The sequence below is a fragment of the Pseudochaenichthys georgianus genome, chromosome 4 (genome assembly GCF_902827115.2).
Source record: "Pseudochaenichthys georgianus chromosome 4, fPseGeo1.2, whole genome shotgun sequence".
Taxonomy (NCBI): domain Eukaryota; kingdom Metazoa; phylum Chordata; class Actinopteri; order Perciformes; family Channichthyidae; genus Pseudochaenichthys; species Pseudochaenichthys georgianus.
In genome coordinates, this window is record NC_047506.1 from 30,387,989 (window position 1) to 30,408,197 (window position 20,209).

A 20,209-nucleotide genomic window follows, 5' to 3' on the forward strand; every position below is an offset into this window, starting at 1 on the left:
CTTCATGTCATCGACTCAGGCTGCAAAGCCGGGAGCGATGGCTGTTCCCCCGGGCGACAGCACACCAGCTTCGCCCTGTCTCAGTATGGACCTACAAGCCGTGTGTCAGCGCGCTGCGGCCAAACTAGACATCCCATGGCCCGAAGTGGCCAAGGAGACCTCCAGGTCCCGTTACGAGGGAAAACTTTTTTCCCAAACAACGAGAGCAAAGAGGCAACTCCTCCCGGTCTTCCCGGAGATGTTGGATGAGGTGTCGGTCTTGTGGAGAGACCGGCCCTTTAGCAACAAGGCCCCAATCCAGGGTGCCCACTCCCTTGACTGTGACGGTATGGAGAGGCTCGGCCTGCTCCACATACCACCTATGGAACCGCTGGTGGCAGCCCACCTCCTACCGAGGATGGGCCAACCGCCAAGCAGGAACCCCACGCTGCCAGCAAAGACGGACCGATTCCAGTCTACCATGACGGAACGGGCCTACAGAGCCGCAGCATTGTCCGCCAGGACTCTGAACGTTTCCTCGATGCTAACCGCATACCAAGCGGAGCTCTGTGAGGATATGTCGAGCAATCCTGGACCGGCCACTCTGGACGAGATAGCCGCGGTCACAGACATTTGTCTCTGTGTCCAACGCTGCGCCGTCCAGGCCACGGGCAAGATAATGGGGATCATGGTGGTGCAGGAAAGAGCTAGATGGCTCAACCTCACCATATATAAAGTATATTTTTGGTGAGACTCTCCCACACTAATGTTCCATATTTAGTTTTCTGTCATTTAGATGTTTGTAAGGTCAGGTTTGTACAGTTTCAAAGTGTTTGAATTTGTGTAATTTAAAACTGATGTGTTTTACTGTCTGTTACAACACAGGTCAGTTGATACCTCTAAAAGTGTGCTTGTTGCCATGCCTGCTACTAACGGTTATTTTAATAATCAATCAATTGTATTGAGTCAAACACCCTGACATGCATTTGGGTGTAATCGTCATCACATCAGGGAATTATTCCTGAATAATATCCCCTGTTAGATTGGTTCGTTGGGAATAGGAATAATCTTGTAAAATATAATTAGTTTGAAAATTGATTATAAAATATACTTTGACCACGTGCTGTCACTTTACCAAGCTAACTAAACACATCAAGTGGAAAACCTTGACTGTTTGTACCTACTAGCTGTAACTCTAAGTAGGTTCGGTGTGGGCACATTTTTCAGATCAGGACATGCATTCTGTCAGTTGAGACGGGCAGTTGCTGGCTAGTCACTATGGAAACACCATAGGTACTAAATGAAGCTAAAACAGCCTGTTTTGATTGAATCACACTACTGCCAAAACTCCCTACCATACAGAAATGTAGTATCTGTAGCGTTTTTCTGACCCCAAAACCATAAATGTATTTGGACTAAAGCCAATGCTCAGCACTTGAGACTCTGCCATAACCAGTTTGAGTTTTTAATTTAATATCATACCCAAATGTACCTAATACATTTTATTTCTCTTCTGATACTGAGCCCAGGGTCACATAATGTCCTGATCCAATCCGCACTGAGACTTCAGACTGGGCCAAAGTCGAGCTGTGAAAAATAAGGATTGGATGTCTTCATTTTGTTTTGGCTTTTAGGTCAGACTACATCTGTTCTGCTCATTCAGCTGAGGACGAGCTGTGTTTTGGCGGCTAGGCCTCGGTGCTTTAAAATGAAATCTCTTCTGCCTCTATACTACACCTCTCTGCGACAAGCAACACAAGAGAGGACTGATAGCAGACAGAAGTAAGCACAGTTGTTTACACTTGACCTGCCTTTTCAGAGCATGGCGGAAAGAGATAAGCAGACACAGTCAGCTCTTTGCACCTGAGGACAAAGGAACATTCCCGATAAAAAAAGTAAATAATGTTCCACTGAGTTTGCCCACAGAATACGTGCTCTACCTGAGACTTATATGTGTAGTTTACATTATTGGACTCTGGGACTGGAATAGATCCTTTGAAGCTACATTTTCTGCATATTATTTGATATAAAATGCAAATATATCTGGGGCTAATCTGCTTTCAGTCTGCATTCAACACTAGTGGAAAACATCTGGATGCTAACATTTCCTGTAAAAATTCCCTGGCACAGAAAATGATACACTTACCTTACTGGTTTTTATTAGATCTTGGTTGCACGATAACGATAGAAATGAAAGAAAAGAGTATCGCCTACACAACTCAAATTTAGTCGAAGGAATCCAATGAAAATAAGATTAAAATTAAGATCACCTTTATTAATCCCCAAGCTGAAATTCTGTTCTTCATGTTGGTGTTTTTATTCAATTATACACATATGCCCAAAATACACAAACACGCACAAATAGAAACTTTAGACATGCACTAATAGAGAGATGGCAGAGCGAATGGGCTGCCAGTGTTCCAGCACCAGGGATCAGTTAGGGGTGTGATGCCTTGCTCAAGGGTACTGTGGGTACTGTGGGTACTGTGGCAGTGACCACAAAGAGAACTGGCACCTCTCGAGCTACCAGCCCAACTAAATGGCAACACAAGTGATTCAATTGGTGTCCTGACAATTATATTTATATTTAATTCTTTGTCTTTCTCTCCCACACAGAGTCAGGCCATGCGTATTGTTCGGACAGTCGGCCAGGCGTTCGAGGTTTGTCATAAACTGAGTCTGCATCACACACAGCCGAACGCAGACGGACAGGAGGACTGTCACAGTGAGAAGAATGGCAATGACTCCTCCATCACAGGTACACAAACACACACAAACACACAGTCTGTATCCCACCCTCACTGGGCTGCATTGTGTTTAAATGTTAAGCACTGCCTCAAAGCCCTCCATCACTTGTTGAAAACCATGAAATGTGTTTGCCTTTAACAAAAGATGAAGCGCTTACGGCTTGTTCTTCTTACACCTTACCCCCTTACATTGACGGCTATTTTTAAAGCCAGACATTATGCATTTCGTTGTGCACAGCAACATTTCCTAACCCCTCTCTTATACAGAACAACTGGTGATTCATGCGTGCTTTGTGGACATGCTCAATTATTGAAAGACACACGGTGTAGAGCGCTGATGGCAGTGATAAACACCTGGCTTATTATTTGACAGCTCATATTTGACATGTCATTGAACTTCTTTCTTAGAGTCACCACAATGATAATCACAGCAATTGTTTTATTGAATGATGTTATCGTTACAGATACTGTAGAACTGTAAAAAAAAAAAAAAAAGTTCTATTAAAATGTAGTAAACCTTTTTAAGGAGTTGAAGGAGTTTATGCTATTTGGGTTTTCCCTTTCCTGCAATGTGTTAAATAGGTTTTTGTGCATGTAAGTGGTCTGCAAAGGCTAAAATCCCAAAGATCCCTCCAGAGGGAGTTTCTCTCCCACACACACCCCCCCCCCCTCTACCTGAAATACCTCCATTGGACTCCTTTGTTTACTTCTGTCACACAATGACACCACCATGCAACACCTGCACTTATATTGGCTGGCATTCCAACACATTGTACGTGATAAGGGGCAAGACATCTCTAAGCAGTAGACCAATCAAATACAGACGGCCAGCTAACCAATCAGAGCAGACTGGGCTCTGGTTTCAGACAGAGGGTGAAAAGAGGCAGGATGAGGACCGTTTTGAACATTAAAGCATGGAGACATCAGAATCAGAATACCTTTAATAGTCCCATCCATCCATCTTCTCCCGCTTATCCGTGGTCGGGTCTCGGGGGTAGCAGTTCCAGCAGAGAGCCCCAAACTTTCTTTTCCCTGGCGACATCAACCAGCTCTGACTGGGGGATCCCAAGGCGCTCCCAGGCCAGCGAAGAGATATAATCCCTCCACCTGGTCCTAGGTCTACCCCTTGGTCTCTTCCCAGCTGGACGTGCCTGGAACACCTCCCTAGGGAGGTGCCCAGGTGGCATCCTTACTAGGTGCCCGAACCACCTCAACTGGCTCCTTTCGACGCGAAGGAGGAGTGGTTCAACTCCGAGTCCCTCCCGGATGACTGAACTTCTCACCTTATCCCTAAGGGAGACACCAGCCACCCTGCGGAGAAAACTCATCCCGGCCGCTTGTATTCGCGATCTCGTTCTTTCGGTCATGACCCATCCTTCATGACCATAGGTGAGGGTAGGAACGAAAATGACCCGGAAGACAGAGAGCTTTGCCTTCTGGCTCAGCTCCCTTTTTGTCACAACGGTGCGGTAAAGCGACTGCAGTACCGCTCCCCCGATTCTCCGGCCCATCTCACGCTCCATTGTTCCCTCACTCGAGAACAAGACCCCGAGATACTTGAACTCCTTCACTTGGGGTAAGGACTCATTCCCTACTTGGAGTGGACAGTCCATCGGTTTCCTGCTGAAAACCATGGCCTCAGATTTGGAGGTGCTGATCCTCATCCCAGCGGCTTCACACTCGGTTGCGAACCGATCCAGTGAGTGCTGAAGGTCGCAGACCGATGAAGCCATTAGAACCACATCATCTGCAAAAAGCAGTGGTGCAATCCTTAGTCCACCGAACTGCAGACCCCCCCCCCCCACGACTATGCCTCGAAATCCGGATTTAATAGTCCCACAGAGGCTGCAGGAAAAAGAGCCACAGACAGCTTAATGTTACATATGTTAAATGTGACAGTAGGGGCACACAATACAAATATGACGCTGAACATGAGCATTATAGGAGCCACTTTAGGTGATGGTCGTAGGTTTTGTGTTCAGACAGAGAGGAGGTTGGAGTTCCAGAAGGAGTTGGGTTTTCATATTTTGGCAACTGAGTCATGGATCCTAATTTCACATAATCTTCTTTTATTTTGAAAATCCAAAACCATTTTGTGTCTCCACTTGAAAGTGCCCTATCCTACCTGACTTATATAATATTATTCATCATTAATAATTGTTAATAACTAGACCTGCTCATGCTAGAACCCCATCTTTTTGGGGCCCCACTTTGAGGCATACTACGAAATTGATTTAAAGTGAGAATGCAAAAAGCTAAAGTGTGGACAGAACATTCCCCAGTGCACACTCAACTTTACACTTTTCACATATTTCTTCAGATTGTCTCGTAGACGTGCTCCACACACAGTTGTGCTTAATTCTGCCTGCCTTGTGCCCGAGTTGGCCAGCAGGAGATGGCGGTGCTGGAGTGAATGCTATGGATGAGTCAACTCAAAGAAAGAAGGCCACTGGGCTTAGCTGCCATTATCCTCTGCCTCGTGCCTGGACAGGGTGGGCTTCACTGCATCCCGGGGACACGTGGCTCTGTGAGTTCAGCCATTGGAAGATCCCACATTAAGAGCTGTTCCACACCCTCGTTCCAGTCTTTACTGCAGCCAGCGTCAGATACCCTCCTCAACCAGATCTAATAGTGCTATACTAGGATACCTCCAGAGAGGAGCTCTCACATGCTGATGAGCCTAAAGATCAGCCACTCAATATAACTGTATGTCCACACATAATATAACTGGACCCCAGTTTCATACAATCCCAGCCCTACACACACACTTGCTGTCACGGTGTGTTAAGCCATACGAGAGCCGTCAGGCAAAGCCAATGAGCTTTTCTGGAGAACTAATTATCATGAGGAGGGAATTTAAATGTAGGAGATAGAGGAATTAGAGAGATGGAAAATGGAAGAATGCATGAGAAAGAAGAGATGGATAATAAGGGATAAAGGGACTTTAGATCATGGAAGATGAGACCGAGCAAGGAAAGATGAAATGTTGAAATTAATTGGAGGGAAAAAGATGAGATGGATTGAGCAGGAATGGAAGCGAGCAGAAATGAGAGAGAAAGTGATGTTTTGTTCCTAAAGAAAGTTCATCTGTATTCAGAGCAGTTAACAAACTACTGTAATATATGTGTAAAAATGTCTTACATCACTGAAGCTGATACTCATAATAATGGCAAACTTTGGAACTGTTATACCAGCATTACAGTCAAAATGAATATTGGACATAACGGTGCCATGGGCGTGTGGTTCCATTCAGCCGCTCAGTGATCACTAAGTGCTGAACACTGAATTAAAGCCTACGGGAAGCATGAAGGAGAAGCAATAATGAGAATTTTAATTCAAAAACATTACTGAACAAAAAATGTTTATATGGCCAGTTTATTAACATGCATATGGTTAGATGTTGTTTATACACGTTGCAAAGTCACCAAAAACATGTACCACAGGTTTCATATTAGCATAAAAGTAACTATATAATATTGCAGATATCAGTTATTCTAACATTATAATCTTGACTTTTGTAGCATTTAAGTACACATGTTCTCTTCCTATGTTGGTTGTGTATCTCCACTCGACAAATGATATACCAATCAAAGGTGATGCACCAGAAACAAGAGAATTGACAATATACTGTATGTGACACATAACCTATTAATGAAAGCCTGACGTCAAAAACACTTTATAGCATTCACGATAGCGCCAGAGCCCAAAACATAAGAAAACAAAGCTTGAAATTGTGAAACAAATTGTATTCATCAAAGCTTAAAGTAAGTGTGATACTGCCATGTAGCAAAACAGAGCACTCCACAAAGGAACTGGGTCATTATCTTTGGGCTTTTCCATTAAAAACAACTTTAACCTGAGAATACAAGTGAGAAGAAAAGGAAGACAACAGGGGGAAAACATGTCAGCAGCAGAGGACGGGAGGAAGGGCAACGCTGCAAAGCCCTGATAGCCGGGGTAGAAAGGATTGGGAAGAGAAATGCTAATGGAGAAATAGCTAAGGGTAGTGCTAGGTTGTCAAGCATGACATTTAAGTGGAGGTGGGAGGAGAGCCCTAATAGCAGGGTGCACAGGAGGAAGAAGGGGGAGTTTAAATGGAAGAAGAGATGGGTGAACACGAACGTGGACATGGGATAGACAGTTGAAGTGAACAGTTGAAGGCCAGGAGCATTGAAGCGGCATTTAGGAGGAAAGACATAAAAGCAAAGAGTGAAGGTGTAGGAAACCAGCGGATACAGACTGTACTGTGAAAACGTGATCAGATCTGGACTGAGTCGACCTCCAATAAAGCTTAGTCAAATGTGCGGCCGAACAAAATAAACAGACATGTCGCAGTTGAAATACTTGACCTAATTGTCTGTTCCTTTTATTATGAGGTGCTACTGGGAGTTATAGTCTAGTTGAATAGATGACTCCAAATACAGTCTATGGATTGTATATGAAAAAAACAATAACAATGACAATCCAACATGGAATAATGTTACATCTAAAACATTACTCCCAGTGTAGATGCTGCAAACAGGAGTTGGGCAAATGTACAAACCGTTGTTTAAAAAGATTATTGTTCAAGATTTAACTCCCGTTGGTAAATGGTTGCCTTTACGTCTTTGATGTTTATTGATACAATAATTTGCTATCTTTAGAGGACTGACCAAACAGTTTTCATGTCATCATACCAGCAAGACTTGTGGCCGAAGGCATATGATGCCAGGTTGTATGTATGTCTGAATTATTGTAAAGTGATATATCAGTGGAGGACATTCCACCTGGAGGATAAACTGATTATATTTACTTCAAAGGTCAAGGCCACCTTCACCTCAAATACATCCCATTTTATTGATACAAATATATCAGGAATGCCTTGAGGGAGTTTTTCAAATCCCTGCAAAATAAACTTGGACTCAAATACTGTTTGAACTGACAGGAATCTGGTGGTTGAAGGTCAGTGTGGCCTTACAAAACACGTTTTTGGCCAAACCTCAAGAATCCCTGGACCAATCATGAGGATTCACACATAACATGATGTAGTGAAGAAAATAAAAGATTAACTCACTCAGCACTTGTTTGTTTTTGCTATAAGTGTGTGTCCCCTAGTGCTTTGATATTGTGTGTTACTGTTCTGATGACTTAAAATAAAAAATAAAAAGTTTTTAACCAGATTGTATGCATATAGACATGTGTTCTTTATACCACGAGCGTTTTCCTAATATAATATGTTTTAGATATTGCAAATTACAGTATTGCAATACATCCAGATGTATTTACTTGACACCCCATCATCCTGATTCATTTTGTATCTGAGATATTTGCAGCCAATAGTTACTGAACTAAATTGGGTGCGGAGTATTACTTGCTATTAAATGCTCTTTACTTCAATGTAATATATGATGTTGTCGTATGCACAAATAAACCCATAACAGTTAGCAAATTAAGTCAGTAATTATACCCACTTAGATGCTTTCTTTTTTGGTTACAGATGATTACTTTTTTAATAAAACTTGCTGTGTGAGAGGCAGCCTCGAGTGGTTGTTAGTTACTTCCATCTATTCTCTGTGGAAATATTTTGGCCACTGAAGCGAGCACTCTCCCAGTGGCTCTGAATGCAATCATACATTATTTCTAGTATAGCCAAGTTGCCAGGAAGCAAATGCAATTCTATCTAGTGGGCCGTCAATAACTGTGCTCAACCTAGAAAACGCATCATAACTAACCCCATGGCACCTACATCTCCCCTGTTGTACCATTTACTTTGAATTGAGTGTGGTTATGATATACAACCTCAGGCTCTGTAGTCAGGGGACCAAGTGTTTCCAACTGTGACAATCAGTATTACAGTTGTTTGTCTCGTGGATTGCTTGGCAAGGAATATCTAAATAGAAATAGTAAAATATTCAAACTGCTGAAGTAAAAAACACTTCTAAGATTCTGAGAGGGTTTTCAGCATCTATTTAGTGACATCAACATGTGACTGTTACAGCATTAGAAATTATAATTTTCTATGTTTTTCTTTGGTACTGTAGATGTCGGATAACTCCATTTGTAGTATGGAGTTCAATGTATTGATCTGGTGCAAATGGCATGTTTTACTGAACTGAAGGGGTGTTTCTATGGCCAGAGATAATTCAAAACTCTTATTACAACAGACACGTGTGGAGGGCAGAAGAAGAATAGTAAGAATGCTTAACTGCATTGATTTTGTCTCTGTTTAAAAAAAATGCAGTCTTCTGAAGAAAACAAACACTGTTAAGAATTTAACACGGTTTTCAGGATCTATTTAGTCAAATTGTTTAAATTGTTTACATGCTTTAATGTTAAAAAGGTCTTTATTTTTCTCATGCTGCCTGTACTGCAGCACCTCTTTTCACCCTCTGTCTTAAACCAGAGCCCAGTCTGCTCTGATTGGTTAGCTTGTCCGGCTGTTTTGATTGACATGTGTCCGAAACCTCCCGCCCCTTTGTCTATCATGAACAATGTGTTGAAGCGCTAGCCGATAGAAGTTACACAGTGATGTCATTATGTTACCAAGGTAAATAAAGGAGACCAATGGAGGCGTTTCAGGCAGGGGGGGAGTGTGTGGGAGAGAAACTCCCCCTGGAAGGAACTTTGGGAAAATGTACATGAAAAAAACCTACATAACACTTTAGAGGAAAGGAAAATCATCAACAAGCATAATAGGGCCTCTTTAATGATATCTGCTTCAGGGATAAAAGGACCTGTGTCCAATCCGGTCCAATTTATCCCATTAAAAATATATAACGGTAATGAGTGCTGTTTAAAACTCATAATAAAACTCCCAGGTAACAAGAGTGTTGAACAATAACATGTTGTTGAATTAGCATTGTATTAAAGCTTTCAATTGCTCGAGGTGTACCTGTGAACATTTACATTATATATAAAGCCTACAATCTTATTGAATCACATTAGCATGCATAGAGTATTCTGCAATTTCTTGGATAACGTTTCTTACTGTATGTATTCATGTGTGTCTGCCCATGTGTGTGTGGCCATGTTCATGCCTACATGTGTGAATGCAGGCGTGCGTGCTTATCCACCTGTATGTGTGTGTACTTTCCTCGGCCCAGCTCGGGAGATAACGGCCGTGGAGGAGCCGGCAACCGTCGCCGAGGAGACAGATATCGATGCGGAAGAGCCGGCACACGTGCCGTCAGCGGAGGAGTTAAACCCCAATAGAGGGGTGACCGATTTAGACGCCACAGCAAAGACGCCTGACGTTAACCCAGTGGAGACGAAGGTAAATCCTCCAGAGTTGGAACAATATATTTGTGTATCTGTACACAGCTTTTTTCAAACCTCCTAGGGATTTCTCTCCATGTGTGGCAGCAACATGGAACTGCAGTGGCTATTCAGTTACAAAACCAGAAAGCTAAACTTGCTAGTTCAAGAACGTATTTCAGGTCAGTTTAAAAATGGTTTAAGATGTTTTTTAATTTGGCAATTATTTTTGTATATGTTTGACTTCATATCAGTGTCAGCTTTACTGGTCCTTTATTTGAGGATAAAGGGCAACATTTGGTCAAATTTCACATTTAATGGAATATTTAAACTTAGGAATGCATATTCTTGTAAAAGCAAGATGGCATACATTGAGAATGACTATAACTCAAGGTCTGCTAGCTGGTAAATCACAATGGTTACCACCAGTTTGGAGGCAAGATTGTGAGCGTTCGTTACTGTACCTTTTTAAGGAGGCTGTCATTTCTAAACGCCAGAAGCATTCGTCACAATACAGAGTTTTCTAATACGCAGATTATAAAACACTTAGTCAAAGGGCCACATTGATCGTCTTCCTTCATTAACACTTTATTTTATGTACTAATATCTGACGTTCTTGCATCTTCCAAACATGCTCCATGTTGTTTTCAATCCTGCTTTCAACATGTTAACTCCAGTTTGAAGCTCAGCTAATAACACACATATTTACCTAGACAGGCTTTTGACTAATTTGTAAAAACAAGACATACTGTAGATGTTTAAGTTGACTCACTGCTTTTAAAGAGCTATTTTAATGTTGTATGGCTGACTTTCCTGCAGCCCAGTTGGCAGTCGACTTCACCAAACAAGGGAGAAGAACATAAGAAAGAAAGTTCATTGGTGGCCCAGAGCTTGAGGAAAGAAAGGTCCACAAAGAGAAAGTAAAATATAGTCTGTTCACGTTGAGGCTTGAAAACCTGGGAGGAAATTAAACATCCATCCTGTCGCTCCAGGTCAGGCTGACCCCTGAGTGTAACAAAAGATATCCAAAGTTTACACAAGCTTTCAGATATTCTAGTTTTATTTCTTTAAGGCTGTCTAATTCACAAGATATCCTGGAGTACTGAAACTATCTTTACCGTGATTTGAATAAACGTGCCTGTATTAACCACCAGTAAAATCAAGTTAACACCAATCCTGTGTAAGTGTTAGAAATAGCCTCCACTACTGGTTTTCTATTTGGAAGCTGTCAGCAGTATGTTGAGCTCCAACGCTAATATGCTAGTCATGCAGTTTACGTGTTTGTGCGTTGTCATAGTGTTATAGATTTGATACTGCTCACTAAAAGTATCTGCTCATCGTCCTGTCAAAACATGTCACTAGTAGTATTCTATATATAACCAGGGAAATCTTTCTGTCTGGAGGAGCAGCTGTTTGGCTCGGCTTTCATAGCAGCGTAGTAGCTGTTGTTGGGATTTACAGTAGTATTCACGAGTGCAATTGTATTTTTGATTGATGCTACTGTGGGGGGATGAGGGCAGAGAGTGGGCGTAGCATGATGTTTATTACACTACTTTTTGCCTTGATAACTTTGGGCTCTGCATCAAGTTGGCAACATTGGTGTATGATAATACTTTTACTAGTTTGTGTTTTTTCTCCTGGCAACTCCAAGGAAAGATCATGATATTGTTTGAATATTGGGAACATTAACTGATAAACAAAGTGCTTGTTGGAATGTCTTAAAGCATTTGGAAACCGCTTTTTACCAGCATATCGGGATGCCAGCACGCAGCACCCAAACATTCCTTCAACTTCTGAAATACACAGTGCAAACCATTTTAAACAGCCATGCACCTGTTGTGCGTATTTGCAACAGTAAGCACCGTTTGAGTTTCTCTTAAAGTTCCAATCCCAATGGGGTTTCGACTACTTGGCTGCACTGTGGTGATAACGGCAAATTGTAGGTTTGATTTGGGATATCACTTCCCAGGGATCCCAACACTGTGCACTGATTGTGATTCTTTCTGGCACGTCACCAAAGACACCAACTTCATAACACTGACTATGCCAAGCCATACCCACATTAATCATAGTTTTACCTAATTCTACTGAAGTGAGTTAGATTATGATTATAACATGAAGCGCTCCACAATATTCAGAATGAATCAGTACAAGAATGCTATATTTCATCGTTTTAATAGTAATTCAATTTTCAAGTTTAATGTATAACGTTGAGACTGAACTGAATTATTGGAAATATATCTGGGCTGCCACCGTTGGCAGTTTGTCTAGCCTTTGAGTAAAAGGCTATCATTTATGCATTTAGAAATGGCTGTATGACATGTTCAATTACATACAGTTGCAAGAAAAAGTATGGAACCCTTTGGAATTACCTGGATTTCTGCATAAGTTGGTCATAAAATGTGTTCTGATCTTCATCTAAGTCACAACAATATACACACACAGTCTGCTTAAACTAATACCACAAAAACAATGATATGTTTTCATGTTTTTATTGAACACACCATGTAAACATTCACAGTGCAGGGTGGAACCCCGAGGCTAAAGATTTGTTCAAGAGCTAATTGGAGTCAGGAGTCGGCCAACCTGGAGTCCAATCAATGAGACGAGATTGGAGGTGTTGGTTAAAGCTGCCCTGCCCTATAAAAAATACACACCAGTTTTGAATTTGCTATTCTTAAGAAGCATTGCCAGACGTGAACCATGCCTCGCACAAAAGAGCTCTCAGAAGACCTACGATTAAGAACTGTTGACTTGCATAAAGCTGGAAAGGGTTCCAAAAGTATCTCAAAGCCTTGATGCTCATCAGTCCACGGTAAGACAAATTGTCTATAAATGGAAAGTTCAGCACTGTTGCTACTCTCCCTAGGAGTGGCCGTCCTGTAAAGATGACTGCAAGAGCACAGCGCAGAATGCTCAATGAGGTGAAGAAGAATCCTAGAGTGTCAGCGAGAGACTTAAAGAAATCTCTGGCACATGCTAACATCTCTGTTGACGAATCTACGATACGTAAAACACTGAACAAGAATGGAGTTCATGGGAGGACACCACGGAGGAAGCCACTGCTGTCCAGAAAAAACATTGCTGCACGTTTGAAGTTTGCAAAAGAGCACCTGGATGTTCCACAGCACTACTGGCAACATATTATGTGGACAGATGAAACCAAAGTTGAGTTGTTTGGAAGGAACACACAACGCTATGTGTGGAGAATCCAAAGGGTTCACATACTTTTTCTTGCAACTGTAGTTAGTTTAAAACCAGCACAAGTCGCAAAACTACTGCACCAAGGTCCTGCTCTTCCTACAGCAAACATTTTTATTTCCCAATACATCCTTGTAGATCATTATCTGACATCACACGTTTTTAGCATTTATGGGCTACACTGTAAATTGTATCGAGGTAATATTTATTTCATTTGAATTATTATATTGTGACTTGATTTCTTTAAATGATTACTAAATGATATATAACTAGCATGACACTGAAAGCGCAGACCTCCGCCTATGCCGCCTTCATGTTGGCAGAGGTATTGAATTTCAATAAAAACAGATGCCATGTCAGATGGGTTTACTCCTCAAGGCAGCTGCTTTCTTATCATAATAAGGCAAAACACCCACCACAAATCCTCTCTGCCTATTTTTAAGAGAGAAAACTGCCTGCCAAGTTTCCAATTTTTGGGACAAAGTTGCAGCGTTTTAGCCAAGCAATTATCCAGGGGGGCATATCTGCCAGCATGACCAACAAAATGTCTTGTTCTGTTTCTGCTTTACTTAGCCAGTTACAGAGCAGCCTCATTAAGCTCTCTGCTGGTCAGATGCACACACAAATGTTTGGGTGATTGCGTAGTTACTAAGGCAGTCTCAATTAATGGTAAATATTTAACGGGCAGGCAATAGTGCAGAGTTTTTTATCCCACTTGAGAAATGTTGTCACCTTAGGCCCCAAGCCACTTGAAACCTGTTAAGTTTTCACTTGGCGACTCACCAGAGCAAGATTTTGAGCACCATTTTGGATCCTACTGTAAGTCAGTAACAAAGCCAAATTATTCAGCTGTTTAACAGGCTGTGGTTCCCATTAACGTTAGAGTTATAAGACCTTTCATTGCAGCCCATGATTGAAAGCAACACGGCGTGAAATCACTGAAACAACGAGATCTCAGCATTGACCCCTACTCTCAGGTCATTGGAGGAACTGTGTGTCTAGTTGCTTTCCCACGTACACGATGTATTTTATTTGAGTGTTTTTTAATCTGACACATTAATCACTATTAACAGTTTGACAGATTGTGCAGGGATAAGTGGGTGGAATAAGATGCGTGTGCCTTTGCGTTAGAACCCACGAGAGTGTGTGTATTCTACGAAGCAGAGGGATTTGATTCACGACAGGGTTTCCCTGGAAGCTCAGGCAGGGAAAGCAGCCTGCGAGTGTTAAAGTTCATTCTCCTCTTGTCAGCTCCCGTTAAACTGACAAATCCCTCTACAGCCGGCGTTCAAACGCTCCCGCAGGACTCGCCGAGTGCACATCAATCCTACCTTGGGCTTTATGTCCATGTGGTTGGGTCAGGTCGTTCTGAAGGGGCTGGCCTCTAGGATTAGAGGGAGTGTCAAATTGGAGAGTCGAAAGTCATAATTGTACGCATTTCAAGTGGTTGCCCTTTTTTGTTTTAAGTATAAGGTTTCTTTGTATGTGAATGAAATGTGTGTGTGTGTGTGTGTGTGTGTGTGTGTGTGTGTGTGTGTGTGTGTGTGTGTGTGTGTGTGTGTGTGTGTGTGTGTGTGTGTGTGTGTGTGTGTGTGTGTGTGTGTGTGTGTGTGTGTGTGTGTGTGTGTGTGTGTGTGTGTGTGTGTGTGTGTGTGTGTGTGTGTGTGTGTGTGTGTGTGTGTGTGTCCTTTGAAGTGAGGCAGTACAACAAACGCTTTGATCGAGGTTTAGCCTCTGGCCCACTTTCAGATGCTGTCAGGTGTAAACACTCTGATCCATGAGAGCTCCAGGCAGCGCTCCACTCACAGATCACTCTCTTACTCTTTTATCTCTTGTCCCACCATTGTTGTGATTCAGTTGTTTTGCGAACGAGCGCCACCTAACAAGGAGGGATCAATGAGCTGGCTTACCAATTTTCTTGAGTCACAAAGCTAATTTTAAAGTCCTAAACACATGTATTTCCTTTTGAGTATGCAGTATTTGTCCTCGCATCACAGCGTCTGGTAAAATGTCATTCAAATGGACGTGCAAGACTGAAAGACCCTTTTTTGTAGTGTGAATCATATCCTAAAATGTATCATGTCAGTACTTTTACAGTGCAGGTTTTTAAGCTCTCAGTGAATGGTGGAAGTATGATGGTCCCTCGCTGTTGAAACCTGACTGTAGGTAGTCATTGCTTTTATCCAGTGAGGCTGTAGTGATCCTGAATGAGGATGACATGAAGACCCTGTGTAGGACGGAGTTGGGCGGTGTAAGAATAAAGTGGAGTTAAACCTGAAAAGGTAGAAATCAAAGCTTTCACTTTTAGTGTGACTTGGAAATAGAGGTGTTGATGCACATTTTGCAGTCATTGATCAAGGAAAAAGGTGTCAGGAAGACTCAGATGAAGAATGTTGGCATTTGTGCACATACGCTGGAGGCAATTAATTTACTGGTGAAGCACGAGCATCCTTTGTCCAAGTCATTTGCATATTCATAGATACTAATGAAGGACAGCACAACCAATCTTAGACAGAAAATGGTATTCAAAGCAGATTAATTCCATGTAATTTAAAAACATGTCTGGGGAGGATCTTTTAAATTAGACTCAGTCTGGTCCCAGCCCCTGCAACACACAACACCATACCAGTACGTTAGACACACAGATAACAATGGCTTCTCATAACTCACAATACTGACACACAAAAACGTTTTATGCAAAACAGAGACTCATTTTCTCAATAGTCCTCACAAACAAAAAGGCAATATAAATGCATCCTCTCAGCTTTTAACTGAGCTTAAACTCATCAGTGTGTTTTTGAGAAAGTGTCACTTGTTCCAATTATATTGATGATACAGAGTCAAAGCCACTTCTCTTGATAGCTCTGCAGCCTGATTAAGTGTTTTTTGTTTGTATGTGTTCTCTTGTAAAGTTGTTTAAAGATTTGATACAAACTCCAGTAGCCAAAAAACACCCTTTTATTTTACTGAACAGAGCATTTTAACACAGGTCTTCACATTTAACCGTTCGTATGTTTTTCTGTCAACTTCTGCTATCGTATTAAGCAATGGTACTGTATGGCATGTTACACACAGTGACCTTTTGACCCGAGGCAGAGCTGCGTCTGTCCAGGATTCATCCGTTTTTTAACATGTTTGAATCAACCTGAATGATTTCATTAAGGTCAACACAAGTATGTCATGGGCTGGTTGAAAGAAAACCGTAACACACTTTTACTTCCACACATAGTCTGTGTTTTCCCCTTCTGTCTCTCACTATGCCTCTATCACTTGACTTACCAAACCTAGTGATGAACATATTTTAGCAGCTGCCGTTATAGAAAACCTTTTAAAATGCATGCAAATAAGATAAGGCAATCAGACATTTTGTTTTGAACATTCAAATGACACCTTACTGAGTTGTGTCTAATATCAACACCCTGTTCAAACAAATATGGTCTGTGTCCTTCAATAAGGATAAAGACTGTGGATACACAAGCATAAGTGCACATCTAAATTACTAGTGTCAAATTCCAATATACATGCAGCTCCTGTAACAGTTAGGATGGGGACATGGAATCTGGGCTCATTCAGCGTACTTGATTTTATTCTGGTTATGTTTCTTTACTCTGGGAAACCATCTGCTTCCGAATGAGTCAGCAGTATTTCTTTACAAATAAAGACTATATAAAAATTATGAATTATCAATGACCGTATACTCTGTGTAGTCACAGATGCACTCATATATTTATTTATGTGAAGAGCGTTGGAAAAACTCACAGTGTGAAATAAGATTAGCTGTCAGGATGCTGTAAAGTAACAAAACCCATTTTTTCCAATGGGAATTGCCAAATCAAGTTCAAACAAACAGTATCAATTTGCAAATGGAACGCTTTCCAATTTCTCGTTTAAGATTTATAAATTAAATGACCATTTAAATAAATAGGACTGCTGCTGTTTAACTACCGGTCACCAATGGCACAATTAAGTCTCCACTGAATAGTAGTATATACTGTATATCCATCCATCCATCTTCTCCCGCTTATCCGTGGTCGGGTCGTGGAGGTAGCAGTTCCAGCATAGCACCTCAAACTTTCCTTTCCCTGGCCACATTAACCAGCTCTGACTGGGGGATTCCAAGGCGCTCCCAGGCCAGCGAAGAGATATAATCCCTCCACATCCCTAGGTCTACCCCTTGGTCTCTTCCCAGCTGGACGTGCCTGGAACACCTCCCTAGGGAGGCGCCCAGGTGGAATCCTAACTAGGTGCCCGAACCACCTCAACTGGCTCCTTTCACGCTCCATTGCAGCCTGTCCTCCTACAAAAAACTACCATATAGGCCGATTGTCCTACAATTTAGGATTTTACAGAGAGGGTTATTTGTTTGCATTCAACGGGAGCACTAGAGTGCGAAAACTTTAAAACGGAATTATAGGATGTATTAAGCGCTTGAACAAACAACATATTTGGTCGTAATAAGGGCCTGAACAATCGGCCCATTTGGTCGTATGAGTTGGAGGACTTGTTGCTCCATTGTTTCCTCACTCGAGAACAAGCCCCCGAGATACATGAACTCCTTCACTTGGGGTAAGGACTATACCATATATATATATATATATATATATATATATATATATATTCACTTTAAAGGGAAATACAATTTTCCATCACAGCTTTCAGAAATAGTTAATCGGCAGCTTGCTAAGAAGATATCCTGCACGTCGTATTTACAAATCGAAAAATTAAACAGGTTGTGATATTCCGCATATGGTTGTCAATCAGTGCTAATCAGACTTCTAAATACTACCTTAAACTGAATACTGTGTGACTTCCTGACATCTTAAGCAATTAATGAGGCAACATTCAGTTAAGAATACAAGAATGGCATTTAGAATGAAATTGGTGTGGTGAAAGAAAAACAAAGGCAGCTATGATAATAAGGGCACAGACATCCTCAATTTTGTGGTACAGGTACAAGTATTCATTAACAAGCTATGTGTGCCCGGCCTCTGAAAGAAGGAAATGGAAAGGTCACGCAAACACTTACCTGGTGTTTTTGGGATATGTCAGATTGTTAGCGACTGAATATTTGACTTGGTTTGACAAAAAGGCCAGTTCCCACCGGGGAAATCTAATGAGATGCTTTTTATATATTTTTTAAGACCTTGTTGATAACTGCTCCGAGCAAGTAAACCAATATTTGAACTATATACAAATCCACCCCTCATCTTTATAAAAACCCAAACTGAAATTACCTCATAAGTTTAAAAAGAGAGTTGGCCTTAAAGAGTCTCCCTCATTAAAAAATAGTTGATAAAGAGTTCTGATTGTCCCTTTCTTTACTCCCCAAAAATGTCATATAACATGAATGAATAATGAGGTTCTTATTTGACATCATGTACCTGTTACCTTAAGTTGAAGAACATATTGTGTACAGCCACAAGATGTTTATGTTTTTGCCAGCATTGCTGTTGAATGTAACTACAAATCTAGCTGACTATGCTTTTGTCACATACAACCCACAGTTTTAGACCTACCTGATGTATAGGCTTATCAAAAGTACATTTTAAAAAAAATAATAATAATAATAATTCACTACCTTGAGAAGGAATAACAAATATATCATTATAATCAGTTACTGTAGCTCCTTGGATGTACCCAACTGGTTTGAACGCAGAAAGCCCAGTTAGATAAGCTACATGGAAAATATCAAGTGAAGTCAAAAGCCTTCTTGGTGAAAATAATTTGGGAGAAGAATTGGAATCGCTTGGTTACCAATTGTTGAATGTCTCAACTTACCAATTCAACAATAACACTTGTGAAGTGAAATGTGTTTATTGATCGTTGGCCAGTATGCATTGACCTTTTCTTTGCCTCTTGGGCGCACAAGAAATAAACTGTGAATTCAACACTATAATCACGCTTGAGTTAGCCTCCTAACACATCTAACAGACTGAGTGCAACATTAGCATCCATTAAGAGTCTGTGCACCAGGCAAATTGAATAATAATATAATGTAAATATTGAAAGTTCAACCTTTGGAGCAGATTTCCACTATCTCCTGAAGAAGAAAGGTGGCTCTTGAGCTGCTAAATGTTTCACTTTATTTATTTTTGTCGTATGTCTACAGTAGATTTTAGGAGCTTTTTCCGCAAAAACTGAGTATTACTATTTTACACTCTGAAACAAGAAACATAATGTAGAAAGTAATTGAAGTGCTTTGTAAAGAAGAGAACTGCAGAATCTTCCCCATGTTAAACATCATACATATAAAATGCACAGTTGGATGTCACAAATCTCAATGGGGCAGCACCACCTGCTCTTACCATTGAGATATATTCACTGAGTTGTGCACGCTTCTAAATGATTTATTCATAGAAACAGGGAAACTAAGGTCTAACGTGAATTTATTCCCAAGTTCCTCTCCACTACTTTTACTACTAATGATGTTACAGTTAATGTTGCAGTCTGATATTACATGCAGTGCCTCAGTAGAGCGATCCCGCAGGGTTTTTCTCAAGAGCCCTTTATAAAGTTGTAAATCTGTAGCAGAGGCTGTCAGCAGTGAGGGAAGCCAGACACTGTCTAACATCGTGGTGTTTTATTGTGGGTGGGTGTGTGTGGGAAGGGACAGAGTGTTTGACAGACAGAAGGCATATATATATACCATCAATTTCTCCTTTCTGTCTCAGTTTCACCTTGCTGTCTTTAAACCCCTTTTTCACTTCTTTTCACCCACTTTTATACAATATGCTAAAAGATACAGCAGCTGCCTGTAATAGCATGCCCATGTGTGAGAATTAGATGGTAATAGGGAGAGCTTTCCTCTGGCAGGTCAGACTCAAGCTCTTATCATGAGGAATTTCAGATTTAGCAGTTTTTCCTCCAACCTCTCTAACTTCCTACGCAATAGTTTGAATATTCCACTCTTCTGTCTTCTGTAATTGCCTTTGGCTGCTTTAAACAAGCTTCCAGGCCAGAGAGGCTTAAGCAATGTTTGAATATGCAAGTATTCACTCAACCAAGTGCTTACTGTGTGTTGGAAAGTGTGTTGGCGTGTGTACTTCTGC

The 20,209-nt window shown here is 41.2% G+C and overlaps 1 protein-coding gene across 2 annotated transcripts in view; it reads left to right on the forward strand.

Annotated features, from left to right (window-relative positions):
- Nucleotides 1–20,209, forward strand: part of nos1apa (nitric oxide synthase 1 (neuronal) adaptor protein a) — a 259,466-nt gene that overhangs the window by 171,461 nt on the left and 67,796 nt on the right. The window contains exons 6-7 of one of the 2 annotated variants that reach the window (XM_034080930.1): nt 2,596–2,737; nt 9,761–9,978. In XM_034080930.1, coding sequence (XP_033936821.1) covers nt 2,596–2,737; nt 9,761–9,978 — 360 coding nt within the window. The remainder of the gene's footprint in view (nt 1–2,595; nt 2,738–9,760; nt 9,979–20,209) is intronic. The other variant, XM_034080931.1, reaches the window with a different exon arrangement.